This window comes from Thunnus albacares, chromosome 18 (assembly GCF_914725855.1).
Source record: "Thunnus albacares chromosome 18, fThuAlb1.1, whole genome shotgun sequence".
Classification (NCBI taxonomy): Eukaryota; Metazoa; Chordata; class Actinopteri; order Scombriformes; family Scombridae; genus Thunnus; species Thunnus albacares.
Window position 1 is genome coordinate 20,959,140 of NC_058123.1, and position 11,678 is coordinate 20,970,817.

General features: G+C 38.1%; 2 protein-coding genes across 2 annotated transcripts; one reads left to right on the forward strand and one right to left on the reverse strand.

Annotated features, from left to right (window-relative positions):
• The first annotated feature begins 3,745 nt into the window (after positions 1–3,745).
• Positions 3,746–6,871, forward strand: LOC122969046 (hatching enzyme 1.2-like). Its single transcript, XM_044334620.1, has 8 exons — positions 3,746–3,817; positions 4,314–4,332; positions 4,422–4,484; positions 4,631–4,771; positions 5,124–5,241; positions 5,328–5,506; positions 5,757–5,838; positions 6,730–6,871. The coding sequence occupies exons 1-8, from the start codon at positions 3,749–3,751 to the stop codon at positions 6,869–6,871; spliced, it is 813 nt and encodes a 270-aa protein (XP_044190555.1). The 5' UTR covers positions 3,746–3,748.
• Positions 6,872–6,992: 121 nt separating this feature from the next.
• Positions 6,993–11,297, reverse strand: si:busm1-57f23.1 (uncharacterized protein LOC368621 homolog). The gene is made up of 5 exons (XM_044334619.1): positions 11,145–11,297; positions 10,728–10,959; positions 8,498–8,649; positions 8,304–8,405; positions 6,993–7,845 (listed from the first exon to the last, which is right to left on the reverse strand). The coding sequence occupies exons 2-5, from the start codon at positions 10,813–10,815 to the stop codon at positions 7,750–7,752; spliced, it is 438 nt and encodes a 145-aa protein (XP_044190554.1). The 5' UTR covers positions 10,816–10,959; positions 11,145–11,297; the 3' UTR covers positions 6,993–7,749.
• Between the last annotated feature and the right edge of the window lie 381 nt (positions 11,298–11,678).

Genomic DNA, 11,678 nt, shown 5'->3' on the forward strand with positions numbered 1-11,678 from the left:
GGAGGTAAACCGGGAGTTGAAGAGGCTGATCTGGAGGACACAAAACTAACCAAAGAACAAGACTCTGCTGTTGTTTCTCCTCCACCTGCTCCCCTGAGCCCCAGTGCTGCCAACACTCCCATCCAGTATGACTTGAACAATAGCCTGGATGAAGCAGAGGAACAGCCAGTCCTCTGACCCCTCCTGCTGAACCTCCAGTCACTGCTTCAGTCCTGGAAGGTGAAGATACGAGTGAGGAGCCCACCAGAGAACCAGTCTCTGTTGAGGTGCCATCTCCACCACCTCCTGCGACCCCCACTAAAGAAGCTCCTGCTAGCACCGTTGTTCAAGAGGGTTTGACAATCAGGCAGGCTGAACCCGTGCAGCCACCCAGATGAAAACTGAGACTCTTTTTTTTTTTTAATTATTCCTTTGTTCATATTGTTTATGTTCCTATTCAAAATAATACGTTAATTACGTGCAGTCAGTTCACATCACTCATACTTTCTACAGTACAGTATGAGCTTGGTCATTGTAAAGGATCAATCAGTGGATGAACAGGTTGAATATCAATTTTTCAAAAAAAAACAACAACAACAACAACAAAAATGTATTATTTCAACCCCTTTTTTAAAAAAAAAATAATTATCTCTCCTAATATCTATTGATAACATGCAAATTTCCATTTTTTCTCAAAAAATTCCTCTTCTTTGAGAATATCCAGCAGACTTAAACGAAATGACTTCAAGTCTAATTCCTTGTTTAACCCTCTTCGGTTTAAAACGCCCAATTTAGAGATCCAGAAAGATCTCAGACATCACCCTGATGAAGACAAGATAGATAGCAAGATAAATAGAAAGAAAACGTATTGGAGGTGAATAAAGTATGGTGTACAAGAAAAGAGTTTTAATTTTGATTTACTTGCACTGAAGCTCACACTGGTCTGCAAAAAATCAAAAAAGCCATAGTCATGTACTTATTTTTTTATTTGATGGACAACAGAGAAAACATTGTGCTTTGGTTTGTATGTTGGCATTACTGGATTGCAACTGACAGGAGGCTGGTCAAAATGTTTAAGAGAGTGTTTACTATCGCTTTAATATAATAAAGATTACTAGGGCTTGATTCAATGGGGAGCACCACCCTTTTTACACATAGTAAGTGCTCATATACATTATAACACACCCTGCTGAATTATGAGGATATGCAGTGAAGGATATTGTGTTTGCTCATGCTGCTGTCACTACTCATAAATCACTGGATGACATTTTGCTATGTCGTTCACCAATGTGAGTTTATGAAAAGGACAGACAGTCATCAATGATATCAGAGCAGTGATTCTCAAAGTGGGGTCCTTGAGGGGGCTCCAGGGGGTCCCCAATAAAAAAGGGAATAATCTATTTCAATTCCACCCATAAGTAACACAATGACTGATTGTGTGAGTATTTTGGTCATGGGTTTTATACATTTTCTGTAATAAAACATCAAAAAGCAAAAATTTTATCAGATGGGGGACCCTGGGATCAAAATCTTATCAAATGGGGGTCTGTGGTCTAATCTGTGTCAGTTAGGGGTCCTTGATGTGAAAAAGTTTGAGAACCACTGATCTAGAGGGCATTAGCACACTGCTGTTATCTAAGTTAGGTTGTAAGTTAAGTTGCCTAAGAGATATTTAACATCCTTAGTTCAAAGAGAACAACCATGATACCAGATCACAGAACAGCCTAATTTAAAAGCCTACCAACTCAGAACTGATTGATGACTGGTTTCCAGTACTGGAATAGAGTGCAAAACAAATAGAAGTTACAGACATGTCTGTGTGTGTGTGTGTGTGTGTATGTGTGTGTGTGTGTGTGTGTGTGTGTGTGTGTGTGTGTGTGTGTGTAGGAGGGTGTGAGGGAGAGAACTGCATACATGTTTTGTTGAATAATGGTGAAGTGAAGACTGAGCAGTGCCAGTGCTGCCTGTGCTGTTCAGTGGCAAAGCCTTTATAATCTCTTGCCAGACCACCAGACAGCCTCATATTACCCAGCAATGAAACATATTTTCCTCTGACATGATGAATGACAAAATAAGAATAAATGCTAACTGCTTGTTTTATTGAGGGATAAAGTTTCCATGTGATGTTTGCTAAGGAACCCAAACTTTTAAATGTTTTAGAAATGGAAAGAGTGCATACTCAGTGGCATGACTTTCCTGGAGCCCTGTTTAGTTGTGGAAGGGATCCACAGATGTTGGTTGGGTGATCCCCATCTCAAGAGAAAATTCAGTCTCTATGCTAGCATATACAGTTTCACCTTTGCTTAAACATTACATTTCTATTTTTCATTTGGGCTTTGTAACAAAGGAAGTTTCTTTCGATTCTAGCGGATCACAAGTCTCATTCTGTGCAAAAATGTATTTAAAAGTTTATCTGAAGCTATCAGCTGAGTGAAGCATCAGACATCCAAATGAGTCAAATCAAGTAGATATTACAATATTACATTCTTTTTGCCAAAGCGCCTCTTTTTGTAACTATTCTTCCACTGTAGCTCAACAGGGAAACAAAGAAGGAATTTGATGCTAAAAAGACTGGAAATGTGGTAGATATTCACTTGATATGACTAATTCAGACTGCTGAAGCCTCATATAAGCTTCAGATAAACTTTTAGATGCACTTTTGTACAAAGTTACTGTATGGACACACTGTGGCTTTTGGCCTCCATCACTTACATTGAAAGTGCATTTGAAGGGGACATTTTAATAGCCAATATGAACAGGAGGAATGATTACAGCGAGGAAAACCTCTTTCAGCGTTCATATGGGCACCTGACTGTTGTTTTAAGACACTTGAAAAATTGTGAACCTGTCCTTTAATGCTTTCATAACAGCCTCCCCTCTTCTGGGAAGGCACAAGATTTTAGAATCTGGCTACAGGGAACCCATTCAGCCACAAGAGCCACTTATGTTGGTGCCATCGGATGAGGTTCCGGTCAGCGCTCTGTGCAGGCCAGTCAACTTCTTCCTCAACAAACCCTTTAAAAAATTATTTGTGGACTTGGCTTTGTGGTTGGGAGTTATTGTCATGTTGAAACAGGAAATGTCCTTCCCCAAACTTTTGTCACAAAGTTGGAAGTGCACTATCACCTAAAATATAGTTGAATGCTAATTACCTAAGGGCCTAGCCCCAAAAGCCCTGGAGCAAAAGTAGATAAAAGTACAGTGTATGGATAATGGTGTCCACATACTGGGCCAACTTCCAACTTTGGCTCGGTTTCCATCAGTCTGCAGTAGCAATAGAAAAGTTGGGTAAAGTTGGGCCTCAAGCAGAAGACATTTGAAACCTTTGGGTGTGGGCCAGTACATGTATGTACAGTACTGTTTATATTTTGGGTTGTGTGGGTTCACAGTGGATTAGTTCTTCTGTAACTGTGTTAACATGTCAGTCAAATGGTGATCAGCTTGTCCATATATTGTGGCTGTAATGCATCATCACCACTTTCTGATTAAGAAATCAATCATATGTTTAATCCAGATGTGAAATAACAGATTCCCCCATAATTTTTAATCTTCAATTTAGCAAGCCTCATCTGACGGCCACCTGGAAAGGTTCAGGGAGTTTCCTGTTGGATTTTAAAAACATTTGTTTAGGGGTCAATGTATTGTCTTAAAATCTGTTTACAATAGCCGTCACTCCCTTTTGGACTGTATAAAAAAGCATGATTGCAACCTTTGTGGTCACTGACCAACAAAAATCTACTCCAGCCATAAGATCTTCAACATAAGGAGGATGAAACTGAGTCTCTTCTCTGCTGTTCTGGCCCTGCTGCTTGGCCTTTCAGCACAAAACGACTCCTTGGTGAGACATATGGTGCAACACCGCCACAAATCATGTCTGTGACTGTTTTACTTGATTTTTTTCTTTTTGTTTGCTTTTTTAAGGATAAAAATGGTCTTAAATGAAAACAAAAAAGACTGCCTGCATTCTCCTGAAAAGAATGATCAGATCTTGGCAAATAGTAGATTACTCCAAGTATCCTCAAAAAGTCTGCTCCTTATTAAGTAAGGCTTGTTGTTAGGTCAACACAGGCATTTTTAAGTAATATGTCTTGGCTTTTGAGTGGAGTCATGAAATGTGAGCTATACATTAACAAAGATTCAGGCATTTCATGGCAAACAATCCACACAATAAACACATAACAAAAAACACAATTTAACAAATACCTGAGGGCCTTACCTAAAGATAACAGACAGATTTGATATAGTTCAACAATACACATTTTTATTACCAAATTCAACTTTTTCATGGCAGTAATTTAATTTCTCCTAATTATGTTTGCTTTGTCTTACTGCAGGTGCGACTGCATGAGGAAGGTGAGACTTCTAACTCCTTTTCTCATCTCATCCATCACATTTCACAATACTGGGACAGCCTGTTGGGTAAGTAAATCTTCTGGTTTTAGGTGTGAAGACCAAGGAGGCTGTCCATTTAGACATAACTTCAAGAATTCTGGAGGCAAATAAAGGTAGGCATAATTTATTCAGGTGGAAAAAGTGCTAACATAGCATCCTTGCTTGCTCACTTCACACCTCAATCTGTGCCGATTCTGAGCATCCGTGTGTGTGTGTGTACATCTACTTAACATGCTGCCCACATATTGTCTCATTTCAGGCGTCAACCGTGTTCTGGTGGAAGGTGATGTCGCTCTGTCAAAGAAGAGGAATGCCATGAAATGCCTGAGTGGCTACTGCAAATGGAAAAAGTCCTACAATGGACTGGTTGAAGTACCCTACAGCATCAGTGATTACTTCTGTACGAGCCAAGTGATTCATTCATGAGAGTTACAATATCAATGCAATGATAATCATCATCTCAATACCAAGGAAGGAAATGTCTTTAAACTTTTGCAAATTTTCATACAAAATCTTGACACAAAAAAGATAGTAGCCCCAGACTGAAGACTGAGTTTTCTGGGGATGAGTTGTTTTGTAAGATGAACAAGTGAAAATTCATGCTTTAATAACATCAAGAACTGCTTACTGTTCTACTTTTGCTTACCCACAACAAGAACAAAAGGTCTTTATTTGGTACCAAGCACAGCAGCCAGAATCCTTGCAAGATGAAGAAAATTTTAAGTATTCTGGTATTCTTGTTTTAATTGCAGATGATAGTGAAAAGTCCACAATTGAGAAAGCTATGCAAACTTTCCACGAGAAAACCTGCATTCGCTTTGTCCCTCATCATGGCCAGTCTGACTACCTGAGCATTGAGAGTGAACTTGGGTGAGTATAGAGTAAGGGTGATGGTCAGCGTGTTAGCCAACCTGTCAGGGTTCAAACCTGTCTCTCTGTCTTTCACTGTACTGTAGGTGCTGGACTACCGTTGGCAGAGATGGAGGGCAGCAGGTGGTTTCTCTGTCTGTGTTTGGCTGTCTTCATCATGGCATCATTCAGCACGAGCTCCTCCACACACTGGGCTTCCACCATGAGCATAACAGGAGTGACAGGGACCAGTATGTCAGGATCAACTGGGAAAATATCCCAGCAGGTGAGCTCTAAGTTCTGATGCTGACATACAATTGGCAACTAAATGTGGTGTTTGTGGTGGAGCTAGTACTGAAATTAAATTCAGTCATTTTTAATCACTGTATTTTTATAATTCATATGGAACTGGGAACAGCATTAATTTACCAACTTGATTATTTTATGATTTTATTCATATGAAAGTAGAAAATGAATGTATAATATATTTTCTTTCATGCACAGTTATTATTTATGTATATACTTTTTCTCTGCAGCAAATTCCTTTGACTTCCACAAAAAGGACACCAGCAACTTGAACACACCATATGACTATTCATCTGTTATGCATTATGGAAGGTAATATCTATTTTTGTGATTACTAACCACTATTACTGGCAAGATTTTTTTAAATTCATTTTTGTGTCCTACAAAACTTTTCAACTTACATTATCTCTTTTTTTTTTTCGCCACTTGGGGGCACAACAAGCTGCAAACACAACATTGACATATCACTTTATCAAGTCGATAAGGTTACATGTTAGCAAACAGTTTCCTATTTTCAGATTTAGCAGACACAGAGCAATATTAATATTCATTTGAAGTATTGTCTCTGGCCACCTGGCCAATGTGAGTTCAATAATCACTCTCCTTTTAGTTCTGTTTTTGGTCTCCACCAACTAGAGAGAGAGAGAAATGTGTGGCTTTTTAGCTGCTAAATGCTCAGCTATGTGCACCAGCTAGTTGCTAACTTTGATTGTTTTCTGTTTGGTGTTGGGCAGGTAGTGTATAATGGGTTTGCCAGCACTTTTCTTTCCAAACATCTACCTGCTGTGAGTTGAAGACAGCAACAAACCTAAACATTAAAGTTGCTAGCTGTGAAACCAAAACAATTAGCCAAAGCATGCTAATATGCTCCACATAGGTCGACAGAACTGCAGAGTCAAGTGATAACTTTCTGTGGTTTTGTCCCTACGAACTGCACCTTTCACTTTACACACAGTCATTTAATCCATTGTCAATATAAAAATACTGATTACTGCACCTTTAATATTATCATTTCTAACTCTGCATAGGATTTGCAGCTCATTTTCTTCTTGAAATGTGAGATGGAAAAACATGCACTGATCCTGAACAAAAGCAAAATTACAGTAAATGAACTGTACAATTGTTCATGTCTAAAAAATATTGTTCAGCAGGACAATATTACAAACAGTTTTCCATTGGTCTATGATTTTATTTTTTCTCTAGGACTGCTTTCTCATCAGGAGGAGACACCATTACTCCTATTCCAGATCCCTCTGTGCCAATAGGACAGAGGGATGACATGTCTGATATTGATATCCTAAGGATCAATAGGTTATACGAATGCAGTGAGTATAGAAGTCATTAAAGACATAATCCATCGTCCATCCTGAAGTTTATTTTAAGGTGTTAATGCTTGATTAAATTAAGAAAGAGATGGGAGGGGTTATACACTGTACGGGAAAATTGATTCAAACCAATATCATGCATGACATGTAAATTACTTTTTATTGTGACTTTTCAGTTTTTATGATTTAAAACAATCAGTGGATTTAAAGATGTGATGTTTGAGAACAGATAAATGCTTTGAAGTCACAATGCAGGGTAAACGTGGTATAGACTCTTTGTAATGATTGATTTGTTATCATTCTTTTCAGGCATTTGAAAGACAATGAAGGCAATTCAAAGCTGTTTTCTCAAAAATCTTAATGAGCAGCAATGTGTGCAATCATTAATGTATATAGCTGATTATTCATTCATATAAAAATCCCACCAATCAAATAAACATTTCAATTAAAAAATCATGTGTTCTTTACCTTTTGCCTCCAAAGCCCTCACCTATAATTGATGAGTTTTTTCCAAAAATGTTATCAAAAATGAGTTGTATTACAATTTTGAACAATGATATCAAGTGTTCTCCATAAAATAAAGGAATGAGAAATAAGACATCAAGACATACAACACAAATTCAAGCCACAAACCACAAATAATCCCCATATTATGACAACAAAAACCAACATCTGGTTTTGTTCACCTTTTCCAAACATATTTTATTGAGACCATCATCTGTCATTATTATAAGTTGTTCATCTTCTACTGTATCAAAACCACACATCCACCACTTTAAATCATCTGTAAAACACGTGTTTAGAAAAAAAACACAGTTCATCATCATCATTGTATCAAAATGTAAGAATGGAGGGAAAGACAAAGCATAACTATCAAAAAGTTAAGCCTGTTAAAAAGTTAAACCTTCTCCACAAGTTTTCTGCACTTGCGACTGTGCAGCTCATGTTTGTTGTTGCGGGGGTTGAAAGCCACCTCAAAGTGGCACTTCAGATGCTGCGGAGAGGGAAACAACAGTTACTATTATGTATAGGAACTGGGAATTCTTCAGCACCATCACTACAAGCTGAGAAACAGGTCATTTTCCTTAAAATTTACAAAATAATGGGGGATGTTATTTTATTTCCTTTTCTTTCTTTCTTTCTTTCAAGATTTATTCCCTTTGTTATACTTTTATTGTTAAGATTTTAATATGCAAGATTATCTTCTTAATAATAGATAACACAATAATGGAGATTGTATGCTTAAATTTGTAGGACTGGTGAACTTTTGACAAATTATGTCTCAAAGCACAACAGCCTTTGTATTATGAAAGAATATAAGACAGCAAAGCATGGGTGCAACAGATGATTCTAATGCTGTATGTGCTGTGTTACAAGACAATAAATACAGTGTATTAATGAAATATCGCTAAATTGGATACAACTTTATAAACACACACAAAACAGATTTACCTTTTTCTCAAGACTGCAGCTGAGCATGTCAGGATTATCTGCCTTGAGGCACTTGGTTTTTCCCAGGATCGCATCAATCTTAAAGTTGATCACGTTGGTCACCTAATGAGATTACCATACAATATTACATGTTGTGCGTGACATGCATGGTGTGTTGCATTTGAGTTCATTTGTTTCTAGAAGATGAATCTAACCTGAGTCTGAGCAGAAGTGATGGTGACCAGTTGGAACATCTTCTTGCCTTTGGAGTGCGTGTTGAACATCTTCACAGCATATTGAGCTGCTTCCTGAACCTCAGCTGAGTCTGGACTCCGCTCAAACCAGCCCCCCAGTAGAGGCACTTTTTCTATGAGGCAAGTAAACACAAACACACACAGAGTTTAAATTTCTCTGAAATGCACACATACTCATAACAATGTCCATTTGCAAAATCATACACAGTTGCAAAATCATACACAGACACACACAAGTAATCACTTATGTTATGGTTGCATGTGTTGCATTGGTTGTTTTTATGAATCTTCATCCTGAACATTTGCTGTTCCAGTAAATAACTTGGAAATTATAAGACCAATAAAACTCCCTTTAAAACTAACAGGCTTGTTTAACAGGCTTTGGATACACACACTATACTTTTAATTAGGATCAATTCATTGTTGGTTTGGCTCTGAACATGAGATTTGTTGACAGTAAGTAAAATATAGAAAATTGGCAGCCATATTCTTTAAATGGTAACAAACTGTCAAGTATAAAACTGAAAATGCACTGTAGTCCAACATAGTCTAACATTTTTCCTTGTGGCAAAATAAAATAAATGTCTAATTTGAAGCAAACACACAATTTGCTACTGTACTGATGGGGTGTTTTATCCTGTAAACAAATTTGATGAATGGCTCTGACAGATTATCTTTCATTCTCAGACTCCCAACACAAACTCCACTCTGCCAGATTAAACGAATTCTGACCAATGGCAGCTCTCTCTGACTGCTTGCTAAGCCAAAGTCTCTGACTCAGTGTACCCAAACAGACTGCTCTATGGAGTCACTGTCTGCACTCTGAGTACATAAATGTGCAACTCATTTTGCCATTATGTCATGCAGGCAAACCCTGTTAGAGAACGAAATGTCCACACCATACCGTAGTTGTTTTTTATTGTTCAGATTTATTTGATATTTGAATCACTTCACTGCTGGACTTGATGTTATCAATGGCCAAGACAGTCTGCTTATATAAGAGTTCATTTCTTCTTTCATATCTCTCGGTATTACTGCACATGTTTTTCCTGTTTGTCTACATTCCTGGCTCACTGAGATAAACTAGCTGACTTCCTTGTCATTACCTTGAGTTGCTGTGTATTTAATTTAAATAGTGTATACTGTATACTATTATTCCTGGTTGTATGGTTCCTCTGTAAAGTGCTTTACAAACGTGTTTTATACACCGAATCAAATGGGCAGAGTTGCAAATGTTTTGTTTGGCTGGTTTCTATATAGATTGTTAGCCATGATTGTGACACAGCTGTCTGTGTTGCTGTCATTGTCACATAGTTGTATTGTGTTCCAGTCTTTATAACCCTTTATAGCCCTTTCCATCTTGCAAGCCCTGTTTTGTTTCACACATTACAACATGGTTAAATATTAAAATCTCAGTCACACTCTGTTATATTTGCTTCATTTGGCTCAGCTGGACTTAAAATGAAAATTAATTTTATCCAGACCACCCTTCTGTGAGGCATTCAGCAGCATAACCAAGAAAGGGCTGTTTATAATATTTAGTTGAAAGAGAAGGATGACTTCATACTAAATTTAGAAGTGCCAGAAAATGTGTGTGACATTATTCAGGCGGGAGTTCATAAAGTTATGTTCAAATAGAAAGTTGTCACAGATTAAATGATTTGCTATGTGGTTTCATCTCTCTTTCGAGAGGATTCATCAATTGTAGTGGATGATGGGAAGTTCCTGGCATTTTATCCATGAACAACTGACACATCAATGTTAGCAAAGGTCCCCAATTTGAAATGTGTATGGTGACAAGAATAGAGGTATGAATTGAGTAATGGCCTCAGGATGGCATTATTAATAACTTTAAAGACATCTCAATCTTTGATCAGTTCCAATCTTCAAACTTGTTTTAGGAAATGGTCTTTAAATATCTAGTAAAATTTGTGTAGTATCTGGCCATACAATTCAGGATGTATTTTAAATGTTTTAAGCTTTTGATCCCCTCATAATATTAACTTTGGGTAGCCTTGTTGATGCAAAATACTTCAAATATACCACCTTGGCAGTTGGCAATCTAAAATAAAGTGAAACAAAGTCTGTACTCCCAAAGAAAGCAGTATGTTCTCTAGAGTCTTTTTTGAGTATTCTCTTATCTCACTTGCTACTTTCGTTTCCCACATTACTTATCCATATCTCTACTTACTTGTTACAATGACTTCCTCCACAGGCTGATCTCCCATACACAAATGGACAGCTGACAGACATATCAGCACTGACAACGGAAGAGACATCTTTGCTTGTTGACCACCACCACAGCGTACTGTGCTCCTCTCAAGGAAAAGACTTGAAGAATCTCCTTATAAAGACACCAGATGATTTGAGTTGAACCACGCGCCGGCCAGCACGTCCAGATGTCCTGCAGTGTTTGCAACAAACTGATAGTGTCCACATCCACCAGGACAGAGCAGTAAAAAAGAGATATTGAAGAGAGTTATTGAAAAAAAGTAAACAAATGGCCTATCATTAACCACGTACCTCATATTATAAAATGAGACTTCAAATGCTGTAAAAATGACAGATGTAGAAAGAGCTACAAAGAGAGACCATTATAACAAGTTACCTGTCTGATACAGAAGAAATAGGACTTCCACCCTGTGAATCCTGGAGCACTAGTGAGCCAGACTGAGAGGACTAATGTGAGCGAGGAAGCGAGAAGGAGGGAGGGAAGGACAGAGTGTTGTTTTTGAATGGCAGTGGCTGTTCAGCATTTAAGCTCTGGTATGTTTAACAAACCGGTGAAGACCACACCCACCCGCTGACTGGTAATGATGCCATATAGGGATTTAACAACCATCAGCGGCTTTGGTGTGTGTGAATGTGTGTGTTTGTGTGTGTGTGTGAGAGAGAAAGAGAGAGAGAGAGAGAGAGAGAGAGAGAGAGACAGGGGGAGCTGGGTAGGTAGGAGGTTTGGTGTGGATGTGTGTGTGTGAGTATGTGTGTGTGATGATGTGTGCTATTGTGTGTGTGTGTGTGAGTGTGTGATGATGTGTCTGGGCTCTTTGTGCACTTGCATTCATGTGTAACATGTGGGCGTGTTACCTTCTTCTGCATCTGTTCACGTGAATGTGTGCATGCATTTTGTCTTTTCCTTTAC